Genomic DNA, 13,804 nt, shown 5'->3' with positions numbered 1-13,804 from the left:
GGCATTAGTGATCTGTCAGGAGAATCCTACTGGGGCATTAGTGATCTGTCAGGAGAAGCCTACTGGGGCATTAGTGATCTGTCAGGAGAAGCCTAAAGGGGCATTAGTGATCTGTCAGCAGAAGCCTAAAGGGACATTAGTGATTTGTCAGGAGAAGGCTACTGGGGCATTAGTGATCTATCAGGAGAAGCCTAAAGGGGCATTAGTGATCTGTCAGGAGAAGCCTAAAGGGGCATTAGTGATCTGTCAGGAGAAGCCTAAAGGGGCATTAGTGATCTGTCAGGAGAAGCCTAAAGGGGCATTAGTGATCTGTCAGGAGAAGCCTAAAGGGGCATTAGTGATCTGTCAGGAGAATCCTACTGGGGCATTAGTGATCTGTCAGGAGAAGCCTAAAGGGGCATTAGTGATCTGTCAGGAGAAGCCTAAAGGGGCATTAATGATCTGTCGGGAGAAGCCTAAAGGGGCATTAGTGATCTGTCAGGAGAAGGCTACTGGGGCATTAGTGATCTGTCAGGAGAAGCCTAAAGGGGCATTAGTGATCCGTCAGGAGAAGGCTATTGGGGCATTAGTGATCTGTCAGGAGAATCCTACTGGGGCATTAGTGATCTGTCAGGAGAATCCTACTGGGGCATTAGTGATCTGTCAGGAGAAGCCTAAAGGGGCATTAGTGATCTGTCAGGAGAAGGCTACTGGGCATTAGTGATCTGTCAGGAGAAGCCTAAAGGGGCATTAGTGATCCGTCAGGAGAAGGCTACTGGGGCATTAGTGATCTGTCAGGAGAATCCTACTGGGGCATTAGTGATCTGTCAGGAGAATCCTACTGGGGCATTAGTGATCTGTCAGGAGAATCCTACTGGGGCATTAGTGATCCGTCAGGAGAATCCTACTGGGGTATTAGTGATCTGTCAGGAGAATCCTACTGGGGCATTAGTGATCTGTCAGGAGAATCCTACTGGGGCATTAGTGATCCATCAGGAGAATCCTACTGGGGCATTAGTGATCCGTCAGGAGAATCCTACTGGGGCATTAGTGATCTGTCAGGAGAATCCTACTGGGGCATTAGTGATCTGTCAGGAGAATCCTACTGGGGCATTAGTGATCTGTCAGGAGAAGCCTAAAGGGACATTAGTGATCTGTCAGGAGAAGGCTACTGGGGCATTAGTGATCTGTCAGGAGAAGCCTAAAGGGGCATTAGTGATCTGTCAGGAGAATCCTACTGGGGCATTAGTGATCTGTCAGGAGAATCCTACTGGGGTATTAGTGATCTGTCAGGAGAATCCTACTGGGGCATTAGTGATCTGTCAGGAGAAGGCTACTGGGGCATTAGTGATCTGTCAGGAGAAGCCTAAAGGGGCATTAGTGATCTGTCAGGAGAATCCTACTGGGGCATTATTGATCTGTCAGGAGAATCCTACTGGGGCATTAGTGATCTGTCAGGAGAATCCTACTGGGGCATTAGTGATCTGTCAGGAGAAGGCTACTGGGGCATTAGTGATCTGTCAGGAGAAGCCTAAAGGGGCATTAGTGATCTGTCAGGAGAAGGCTACTGGGGCATTAGTGATCTGTCAAGAGAAGGCTACTGGGGCATTAGTGATCCGTCACCTGGCCTTTGTGCTCCAGTGGTACTGGTGCTGCCATCACCATACTGGTTTTAATCTAAACCAGCCATCTAGATCTATACTGAGGGAGGGGGGGCTAACTGTTGCAATCGCTTGAAATATATTTTGTGTGAAAATAATGATTTATGAATATAACCACATGCTTATCCAAGCAGAACTTTCATATCAAGAGTAACCATGGCCTTTTCTTCTTCTAAGACTGGGTGGGGGGGGGGGGGGGGTTATCAGCCAATTGTTTCCTGAAACAATGAAAAGCACACATAATAAAGTGAAGGGTGAAATATTGTCAAGAGAGTAAAGCTGTAACTGCGTTCGATATGAAAGAAACTGCGCCTCCCTGCACTGTGGCGACGTGATCAATCATGATAAAGTAGACAGACTCACCCCCCCCCTCAGTGTGCTTTTCATAATGAGAGTCCCCCCCTTGTGGTATGTGGAGATGAGGATCAAGCCCCGGGCTAGCCCGCCAATTATCTCTCATGCTCAGATATGCAAATCACCGGCCTAATAAATTACTTTCATTTTGCTTTTTAATCTTTCATCTCTAAGCGCCATGCCAAGTATAAAGGCATTTGACTTGATTATGGTTTACGTTATTGCAGTCCAGAGTACTTTTAGGACATGGATGGATGCCTATGTAGCCGAGCGGGACACTGAAGTTCATCTTTTCTTCTCAGAGTTTCTTCTCATGTTTATGTAGGAATTTACAACATCAATGCGAACACGGCGGAGGATATTAATTAAGGGAATCTCAAAGGCTTTGTGGTAGAGCAGGAGTCTAAATTAGCACAGCAAAATCACAACCGTAGAGTAAAGATATACCTCCCTAATTACCAAGAGATTGTTTATAGGATAGATGAAAAGACATTAAGAGTTTGTTTTCTTCTCGGAGGACATTCGCCATAAGCAGACATTCCCCCAAAGAACTCTTCTCTTTAATGACCATATCACAATTTTTTTACAAGTGGGTCCAATTTCATTCTTGCCATAGCCTTATACCTCTGACCATTGTCCAATTTCCCACCATCTTATATTCCGTAGCCATTTTGTGCTGATTCATCACTACCTCAATGTGTATCTGAAAGCGTACTTTAAAGTGCCTCAAAAACCCACTAAACTAGCCACTTTTGAGGGAAAGGCTGTGCCAAACTCAGCATTGTCACATTTCACTAGGCTTCATTAGGTTATAATCCAGCTTCTGAAGATGAGCGGGAGACACATTACGGTGCGCCAGAGCAAAAAGTGACATAAAAATTTAGCGCGACGAATCAAACGCTGTGATCTTTGAAGGAATTTTAGGGAGTATTAGGGTTTTAACTCCCATCGAGGATAAGATGAGGCGAGAATGAAATCGAGCTCTGAAACTCTGAACACATTACCCAGATACCACAAACGTCCAAAATACACATGCCAAATTTGACGCATTTATTCGTACACTACCCATGTCACACCTCGCACCGAGGCTTAAACGACTGCTTGAAATCTCACTGCAATTAGGATGAATATCAGGAAACTTAAGGGAGAAAGAGACAATAATGCCAAATGAAACAAGTCCATTGTGAGAAAAAGGAAGAGAAGTTGATCTGTGCAGTGGTTTCCAATCGACGTATCACAGTGAAAGTAGAGGCTTATAGTTTCAGAGTTACCCCAAAATCCCACAATAATGTACCGTTATTAGGCCTTAGTCACATAGAAGAATAGACACAAATATGAACACACCCACACACACCAATACACAGACTCAGTGGACTTGCATGCACAGTCTTTCATGGTCAATTAAAGCTAGACAGTAGGATGTAATAAAGACTCATTCTCACGTCTGTTAAAGGTTCCACTCTTGTCATCATTCCAAAAAGGGTAAACATACTATATACCTTTCCCAGAGTATTCATTTCAGACCCGTTCATTGTCCCGAAATGAGGCGAACATTCCATGTCAACATTCTAAAAGGCTCTGAGGTCTGAACCGAGAAACAACCTTTAGAGCGAGTCATGGAATTCAACCAGTCCACATTTCTAAACAGAGCCTTAATCCACGATTACAGGTTTTATTATTAGCATCAGCTGCGCTGGAAGTACAACGCTTGAGTAAAGCCACTTCATGGATACAAATATTATTTTGATGGCTTCGAACCTACTTGACATACAGTAGTAGTAAGTAATATATTTAAATTCAAACCTTGAAGCAGTAGTCAATGAAATTTGAAAAAACTACACGGCACACACAGATTCAAATGTGTAGATTACTGTAGGTGCCATTATTAGAGCCGTAATACAATGCAGTTTCCTGTTAGTGACCTGTGCTTGCTTGGTGCGTTAATATACTGCCATCATCACTGAAATAAACGAAGTACCTGAACCACCAAACAAGTACTTTTATAAGTAACCCTAGAGTTGATCAATCTAGACAAAGATATTCAAACTCCCTTGCTTAAAGGTAGAATCTGTAATGCCGTCAAACAGTGGCCTCTGGGTAAAAGAGACCCACTTGGTATTGCATTTTGTTCAAATCTTTTGTTATGCGTCAGGATTGGGGGGGGGGGGGGTGTAGGACACACACGCAGACGCACACAAAAAGGGGAATCTTAAAGTTACCCCAGAGGGCGTAGCTGAGCGATGAGAGATGGTGAAGGGAAAAAACAAGAATAAAATAAATAAAAATAAAAACTGTAGGAAACACAAAACACCAGTATGAAATAACTGGGTAAAAATCCCAAAATAACCACCACTGCCTAGCAGTTGAAAACAACAAGAAAAACAATAGCACTAGAGACACAGAAAACCCAAGAAGCATGAGCTTGGGACACTCATCTACTATTGAGGGGAAAAACATGAAATGGACAAGCATCCAAACACAGTCAACCAAACCTACTTAAAGGCACTGCACACCTGACACCAATCAGGTGGCAATCAAGCCCACACACCTGCCATGCCGCATGGCAATTAACTGCAGAGGCCAGTGATTGACAGCTGTCCCTCACAGAAAGACAAAATAGACAGCCATCCCTCACAGAAAGATGAAATTAAGCCAAAGCACCTTAGAATAAACAAAAATAAAACCCACATAAACCGTGATCCATCACAGTTATGATATCATGTGTGGGTTGGAGTTTAGTATCTTATTATACTGTGAATTTCTATAGACCTCTCATGGCAGAGCCTGAGGCGTGGCCTGCAATAGCAACCCATCCCCTATCCCCACTCAACTCGAACCCACACATCAGACCAAAACAAAAACATTTAAACAAAGTGCCTAGAGGTCTTGTTTGACGGCATTACAGATTCTACCTAAGCTCCATCTCTCTCTCTATTGGTAAGAGGGGGGTGGACGGGCAGTGATTGTTACAAAACGCAGATCTGATTTAAAGCAAGCAAAGGAAGTAGCATTCCATCAACAACAGTGCAACGCTTAGCAACCAGTGTCCTTTTTTTCTTTTTGTGGTGGTGGAAGGGGGGAGGGGGGGTAACCAGTGGTGACGTCAGGTAAACAAGTACACCAGCATCAGTTTAAGGCCATTGAAGTTATTATGAGCAAAAAGTGATGAGAATAATAAGAAATCATGGGATCTTTTCTTTTCTTTTTTACACATGACCTGATTGTCCTTCCTGCTTAGTGCTTACACCATGGAACGGACATAAACACAGTGCATGTCGCACATAGTAGTGCTCTTGTTATATCACATACCAGTACACATTCTTAAAAGGACGGGTTCACTCATACAGCAAAATGATGGCCTGTAATAGTCAACATCATGCCAGGTGATGTCTAATAGGGCCTGGGTTCACAAGAAGTGAAGCCGTCCTTTAATTATTACTCAAGAGCTTTCAGTCAACTGATGAGTGTTAATCTTGCTATACAACAAAATGCTGCCCTGGTATGGTACTGCACAGGGGAACAATAAACTAACAAAAACAAAAACACACACACACAAAGGGATAAAAATATATATCGCAGTCTCTGCAGGGAGAGAATGTAGGGTAGCACCAAGCAGTGAATGTTCAGGGGACAACGTTGTCAATAACACCTCTTGGCTTTTCCCTACGGAATAAGTCAAGTGAACGCTAGTTCCTTGATATCCACATACATCTGTTCATGGAGCTCTGCCAAAAATAAACAAGTCTCAGTTTCTGAGGGGGGGGGGGGGGGGGGGGGGGACATACAACATTGGCAATGTCTTAATGGAAGACAAAACCTCAGTCCATCAGTTAGGGAGAGCTGGGTGTATTGGGGGGGGGGTAGTGGTAGAGTTAAAGGAGGAAGTGAAAGCAACTAGTAATGGAGAGTAGTGAATCAGAGGTGAGGGTTGGGGGAGGTGGAACAGCTCTCTCTCTCTCTCTCTCTCTCAAGTCTCTTGACGCCAGGGACTTCGTCTCGCGTGGTGAGATGTTTAGGGGCGTTTTTTATTCATACATTCATTCATTTGTATTCCTTGGTCCTAAATGAATACGAGCCAGAGCACAGTGAGAGCCATCACCAGGAGGCCCGAGAGGAAGAAGGAGATCCTGGATTGGCGCATCCGGGCCGGGTAAAGCTGACACGGGTTCACCGTGCTCCCGTCCTCCTCCGGCACGTCGATGGACACCCTCAGCGTGTGACCGGGGGCTTGCTCCTCCTCCTCCTCTTCCTCCTCCTCCTCCTCATCATCATCCTCACACTCATCCTCACTCTCATCCTCGTCTCCTTCCTCCTCGTCCTCCTCCAGCAGCCAGTCCCTGTGACTGTGGAGCGGTGGCCCCCCTGGCGCCGGGGACCCCCTCCATGTTCTTACCTTGTGCGCAAACACAGGGCGACTCCCTGGCTGTGCTCCGCAGCGGGAGACCAAGAGAGACAGAGAACAATGAACAGACGAGTGGGGGGAATGGCCAAACGAACAGGAGGCGGGGAGGGGAGGGGAGGGGAGGGGAGGGGAGGGGAGGGGAGGAGATGGAGGAGGAGGAGGAGGAGTGAGGTGGTTATCTGGTAACGGCAGGGTCTTCAAGTATTTGTACTTTAGGTGGAAGAGGACGGCCTATAGGGGCCTGGGGAAATGACTCCTACAGTTTTTCTTAATAAATGAAGCTGTCTGAGAGTGATGGATGCTACCGTGTGAGGAGCGCTCAGGGCAGCTGTGAGGAAAGCTCAGGAGGAGCTGACAGCAGCTCTCTGGGCCTTGGGCAGTGCGGGCGTACCCTGGGTGGTCTAACCAGGCCCGGACCTCCAGGGCGATACGGGAAGCGGTGGAGGGGAGGAGGAAGGCTCCCGGGCCGGGGATGGGGAGAGGCATTCTCTGGCAGCGGAAACGCTAGCTAGTGCAAACCATTTTGGCAGTGCAACATCGATACTCATCATCTATAATGCCACTGGGAAGGTGAGAGAACGCCACGGAAACCGTGCCCGGCGCGGGTTGGCGAGACCACGGTGTGCCGTCCTCCCCACTGCTTTACGCTGCGTGTCGTCGGGCTGTCAATCGGGGGGTTATTCCACTTGACAGTACACCCGGGAAGAGCTTCTCACACACCGTTTCTTATCAAGTGCGTTCCGAAAAAGTCCTAGTGGAGGGGGGATTCAGTATTGCACATAGTGTGTTCACTGGCTATTTGTACATTGTACAAAAAGGAGATACCTAATAAAAACGTGCAATACTTGTAGCAAGTCAGGTAAGAAATGGCAAATGACTGAAGTTATCTATTAAGACTGGTCTATGATAATACAATGAACTTTTTTTTTTTCATCAAATGTTGAGATCAACAATCTCAAATCACGGACATTTTGTGCTCAAGGCTTTATCTAAAAAGACGTGTGAATGGAGAATAGTTCTTGGTCTTGGGGGTTTGTAAAAAGGGAAGGTATTGTGCGGAGGGGCCCCTGAGAGGTTCAGTGGGCTGTTTGTGTGGCAGGACACCCAGGTGGCCCCCGGGGGCGCGGCTCAAGGCTGGGACAGAAACTGCGTTTTAAAGGTGTGGGCGGAGGACGGCCGAGGGCGTGGGGCGACCGCCGGCTGAGCCCATCGCTGAGCTCCTCCGTCCGTCTCCGACTGCGGAGAGGGGAAGGGAGCCGGGGGGAGCGGAGAAGAGGGCGGAGAGGACAGGGACTTGAAGGGTGAACCTGGGCAGGACTGTGACGGGAGGTGAAGGTGAAAGAGAGAGAGAGAGGGGGGAGGGGGGGGGGGGGGGTAGATGGCGGAAGGAGACACAGACAGAAACATGAAGTGTGACACAACCAGTGAGGGGTAGATACAGGAAGGGGGGTAGGTGGGTAAGACAATGACACATGAAGAGGGGGAGGGGAGGGTCAGTTTGTCTTCGGCTAATGATCATAATTCATGTGTTGGTTGGCTTTCTTGTTTGGGCTCTTCAGCCGCTTACCGAGCAATTCACACAAGACCAGACCCGGGTCAGATGGTATTCCAAAATTATTCAGAGGTGTTTGTTTTAACCCACTTGGGAGTACCAGTTGGATGGGAGTTACCGCATGGGGACATTTCAGATGGGGTAAGGTAAGGTTGCCAATCACAGAAAAGTATACCAAATTGATTTGACAAACCCCACCCACCTGACGCTCCAATGAGGTTAAATGTATTGCCCTATGTGGCACCACCCCACCCAGCTCATACTCCAAGGAGTTTAAAATGACCACCCAGAATAATTGATAATTCAATAATACTATTTGACTCACATCTGATTCAAGACACGGTTATTGCATGCGGATTCATTGTGGGGGTCAACCCGGCCATGCGATTGGTTGGCATATCAAGCAGGAAGACAAAGCCTGGCAGCAGCCATTCATGGAGCAGAGGCAGAGGTTAAAAAAGAGGTGGTTTAAGGTTAAGGGGGGAGTTAAGGTCGCGGCGGGCGAGCGCAATCTAGTGAAGACGGAGAGCTGCATCTCTTGCCATAGCCTCCAGCTGCCATTCACATTAATGGTTCCGTTCTTTATGCGGGTCAATAAAGAAGCGCCAGCTACTTAGTGCTCTGTCGCTGCAGCCTTCTGCCAGAAAGCACCGAATTAGAGTTCCTTTACCTCAGACACGCCAGCAACTACTCTGTGTGCAGGTGAAACAGTGGACGTCCTCACCTGCGCGCAGACACACACACACACACACACATGGTCTTCACACACATGTATATCTAGGGCTGACCCGAATCCTTCGAAGCTTCAATCCTTGCCATGGTAATCAACGGCAAAATCAGTAATAAAATCTTAATTTTTTTTTTAAATCAGAATTAGCTTATTGCAATAACATTCATCAGTTCTTCTCAGACAAGGATATTCAGAACCTCTGCACTTCTCGATGAGGCAACATTTTGTGCCCGTATGTGATTGTCATTGTGCACACAAGTGATACAGTATCTCACTTAGGCAGAGTGTAGGCTACCCTGGCTCTAGTGTTTGCATTAATTGTTTAAATCCTTCCTCTTCCACGATATTGACAGGCCTCTTGTCTTGAACAATAAGTGAGACATCAGTTACGACTCGCTTCCTGTTATCTGTAATGGACTTTATCATCATAGAGTCAAGTGTTTTTTGTGAGATGCTAGTGGTTGATGTGGGTAAAACATCAGTTTTCAGTTGATGCATCTAATAAATAAGGAACTGGAGGACTTTTTAAAAGACAGGTCAAAGATGGATTCCAGTCCTCTCGAGTGGTGGAGACTAAATGCAAACCATGATCCACGTCTGGCGCCTGTAGCCGCGAGCTCGCTTTGCATCCCTGCCACTTCAACCCCTTCAGAGCACATTCTTCAAAAGCTGGCTTTATTGTAAACAAAATGATAAATTCCCTGTTGCCAAATAATGTGGACACTTTGTCTCACAACCTAAAGCAGGCTGAGCCTCATATCATTCAAAGCTCGTTAGTTTGTGCTGAGGCTTAGACCACAGAGGTTTAATTCATATAAGATTTCATATAGAACACTGACAAGGGCCTTATTACTTTTTTATTTTCACAAGCAACTGATTTCACTTTGATTAGGCCTGTATAAAGAGGCTATTTTGTTCGACTATAAGCCAATTTATTTTGTGGACTAACCTACTGCTGTCAACAAATACAAGGCATAGGCTGCACTGGCTATTTTCTTTTCATTATGCCTATGAGCAGTTACATTTTGTATAGACTAAGGATGTCATTTATTTAATTTGATTATTGCACTTACACGATTAATTATTATGTAGCCAATTATTCTGTAGCCAATTAAATGTCAATGAAGAGGAAAACCTTGAAGCCCGATTAGCCTTTATCTCTCTATAACATAATGATAGCATGTGATAAAGACTTAATTAGATAAAGACATCATTAATTAATTAATAACAACAGTAAGTTTGAAGAAAGCCCCCCCCCCCCCCCCCCCCCCCTAGCCGCGAAGCTTAGAATATTTGATGATAATTGGTGCTGAAGCTTCGAAGCCCAAAAACAGGTACTCAGGACGGCCCTAGTGTACACCAATAAAACCAGGAGAGATTCCCGACTCGAATGGCAATGTACTGCATAATGACATCAACTCATTCAGAAGGCAAAGAGAGAGAAAGAGAGACAGTCAGTCCCACATGTTCATTCACATCAGGTGCGAGAACACACAGCCTATACCTGTACCACCCAGGGATTCACACTCTCCAACCAAAACCCTTTATAATAGAGGTCACGCAATATTGCAATCCCCCACTGACTGGAATTAAGATTCACAAAAAACAATTGGAACCTTGAGTGAATAAAGACAATAGCGCCCCCAAGTGGCGAGTGAATCCCTGTGCAATTCAAAGTGAGATGATGCGGAGAGCTCCTAGAGACCCTCTCCGGGGAGCGATGGGGAGAGCATACTGCTGTACACTGGTGTGCCGTGGGAATTCTTCACAAAGCTGGATATATTTCCAAGGACGGGTGGTGTGGACTCACCCCTGCCCCCGGCTGCAGCTGACCGTTGATGCCGGCGGTGCGGAAGGGCGAGTTGGTGGACAGGCGCTTGTCCCACTCGCTGGGCCGAGGCTCCGGCACCTGCTCCATGAAGCTCCTCTTCAGCTCGCTGATGCTGCTGTGGTGCCTCATGATCTCCGTCTGGGTCTTATCTAGGTCCTGAGAGAGAGAGAGAGAGAGAGAGAGAGAGAGAGAGAGAGAGAGAGAGAGAGAGAGAGAGAGAGAGAGAGAGAGAGAGAGAGAGAGAGAGAGAGAGAGAGAGAGAGAGAGAGAGAGAGAGAGAAGGGGACGGTGGGGGGTCCAGGGGAGAGCCAGGTGTTAAGAGATCAAAGGGGAAGAGGGAAGGAGAGAGGATGGAGAAAGAAGGAGAGAGAGAGAGAGAGAGAGAGGGGAAGAGTAGAGGTAAAGTGTAGGGAGAGCAGGGGACAGCGAGGTAGAGGCACCCAGATTGGAAGAGGGAGTAAAGAAAGAGAGATCCCAGTGTCATAGACCATTCTATCCTTCAATATACACAACAACGGTTTCGACAGTATTTCAAATGGATGCTTTTTGGGAATCAGGCCTGCCCCGATCGGCGAGATGGCATTCTGAAGTCAGAGCAGGTCCGAGAACTCGCACAGGATATTCGACAGGCAAACAAAGGCACAATCGCCCCCCATTTCCAATCTCTCTCGCTCGACACGAGGTTCCATCAAGTGTCTGTGTTTTATACATATTCAGTGTATACAAGCGACTGTGACTCGGGAGTAATCGGCCATTGCAAATCGTTCACGTGTGGATCGTGATCAGAGCGGTAAAGCCAGGGCAGATGCCATTAAAGAGTCTCCTGGCTAATAAGTATTCACAAGGTGTGTCGCCTCGCCGGCACCGAACTGTACGAGTTTCATCAATGTTGGAGCGGAGGAGGGCGCGTCTGGAACACTGCGGGGGGAGAGCCTGGAGTGCCTTGTTTGTCTCCAGAACATCTGTGTGGCTCTCTGCCGCCGGTGAAATGGTCTCGTGGTGCCCCAGGACTTTAACGCCGTTACAGAAGCCTCCACATCCTCATAAGTGACAGCTGTTTGTCTCGCGGCAGGTGAAGACCTTACTTTCAACTTGACAAAAGATGAAATCACGCTGTAGTCCCAAAACTCTTAACTACTGATCACTAATTAGTGAACAAGCAAAGCCGGCTTATTAGTTAAAGGAATTGTTCAGATCTTTACACATGTATCCGATTTGTCTTTTTAGTCCATCCACTAGTGAGCCTCATACTTACTCTGAATACTATGAGGTGTACAGTACTGTAGTGAGCCTCTCGTACTTACTATGAATACTATGAGGTGTACAGTACTGTATACTGTAGTGAGCCTCTCATACCTCTTTCTGTTACTTAAAGGGATAGTCCACAGTCTTTCCATTCCACCCCGAAAGGCACTTGCACTAGTGTCTTTCTTTTAGAGATGAAAGCAGGAACTGGTTTTGTTAGCATCATGCTGCAAGCATGCCGGTGGAGGACGGCATGCACGATGGGGGACAGGAAGTGAATATTGCTTAGAGACAGAATTGGAACATTTCTGCTCCAGTAACTCAAAAACCCAAACACTGGTGTTTGTGCCTTTCGAGGTGGAATGGAAAGACTGTGGACTATCCCTTTAAGTAACAGAAAGAGGTACGAGATGCTCACTGCAGTATATACTGTACGCCTCATAGTATTCATAGTAAGTATGAGAGGCTCACTACTGTATACTGTATACTGTACGCCTCATAGTATTCATAGTAAGTATGAGAGGCTCACTACAGTATATACTGTACGCCTCATAGTATTCAGAGTAAGAAAACTGCTGAGTGACCAGATAACCATTTCACTGGGGGTAGATTGACGTGCAGGTGAGTGTGGGCAGGAGTCATAGACACAGCCTGAGAGGTGATCCTGTGCTTGCTCGCTTATGTGCACATACATACACAAACAGACAGACCCCCTCCCCAACACACACACACACACACACACACACACACACACACACACACACACACACACACACACACACACACACACACACAAACACACACACAAACACACACACACTTTCTCTTACAAAAACACCACTTTCACCAAGACACCTCAGAGCATACATGATGGAGTACAGAATCACATGGACCAAACAAGAGGACATGAAGAATCACAGTGTTAGATGCAGCATCAGGACTATGAATGAGAGACAGAGTGAGAGACAGACAGCACGTTGGGGAGCTCCCACCATGTCGGTGTCCAGTTAAGAGGATAGTAGAATGGAGCCACACAATGAGGATGTGACCTGTCAATCATTGCTGAGAGAAATACATGACTGGGAGGGGATAACCTGGGCCCTGCACTTCCTGTTAGGGAGGGGATAACCTGGTCCCTGCACCTCCTGTTAGGGAGGGGATAACATACGGTTATTCTATAACCATAGTTATATGAGTATAGCGAGCGCTCTGCTCGTAGTGGAACTGTCTCTTTATCCAGTCTAATAATGAATTCTTTTCTCCACATGCACACACCCATCGGCCACGCCCACATCCGCTCCTCTACATAAGCGGGGTCGTGGCCACACCATCAGCTCCTTCCCAAGTCTTTCACAACCGAAGGCGAAGACCACAGGGCCCTCAGTGAGTCCGAGCAGAGCGCTCGCTATACTCACTCATATAACTATGGTTATAGAATAACCGTGTTATATCGTAATAGCTTACGCTCTGCTCGTAGTGGAACACAGGAGCTGAGCAGAGCGGAAGCTCGACAGATGTACGCGCTGAGGCCCCCCACAACCATCAGAACCGGGGAGGACCCGAACCCCCTGGACCCCCCTAGAAGAGGACGGGAGGGAATCAGATCCGACTGTGCGAAGAGGGTTTAGCACCTCAAAACGCACAGGGTGAGCAGACCGTGGGACTTACCTTCACACAGAAGAACCCGCGACCACTCAGGCGCGCATCCCATATGCCACCAGGGAACGGACGGGAAGCAAAACACCCCCGTCACAGCCCCCAACATCACAGGGTCGAAGGTCAAGAACCCAACCCTGCGGCAAGGCCGTAGCAGCGGAGCGCGGAGGAGGACCCAGTCCTAGGAACAACCTGAGGGCCAGGACCCCCCCCCCCCGAAAAAGGGGGCCCGGTGAGGCCAACGATGCCGTAGCATCGGGACCCCACCAGACGGTCACTGGTGACACCACCCCCCACATCGCCAGCGTATCGGACAGGGCCCAAATCAAGAGTAGGCCCTTCCCTCCTTTGGCACGCCGCTCTGAAGCACTCTAGCTTACTGCACCTGGTATTC

General features: G+C 47.3%; 1 protein-coding gene across 1 annotated transcript in view; it reads right to left on the bottom strand.

The window, feature by feature from the left end:
• epb41a (erythrocyte membrane protein band 4.1a) overlaps positions 1–13,804 on the bottom strand; it is a gene marked incomplete at its 5' end in the record, with an annotated part of 94,820 nt that overhangs the window by 20,232 nt on the left and 60,784 nt on the right. Inside the window, one exon of the mRNA XM_084312940.1 lies at positions 10,489–10,665. Coding sequence (XP_084169066.1) covers positions 10,489–10,665 — 177 coding nt within the window. The remainder of the gene's footprint in view (positions 1–10,488; positions 10,666–13,804) is intronic.

This window comes from Notolepis coatsorum, assembly GCF_963971535.1.
Source record: "Notolepis coatsorum genome assembly, chromosome: 4".
Lineage (NCBI taxonomy): Eukaryota > Metazoa > Chordata > Actinopteri > Aulopiformes > Paralepididae > Notolepis > Notolepis coatsorum.
The sequence above is the reverse complement of the archived record's forward strand: the minus strand, read 5'-3'. Positions and strand labels throughout refer to the sequence as shown.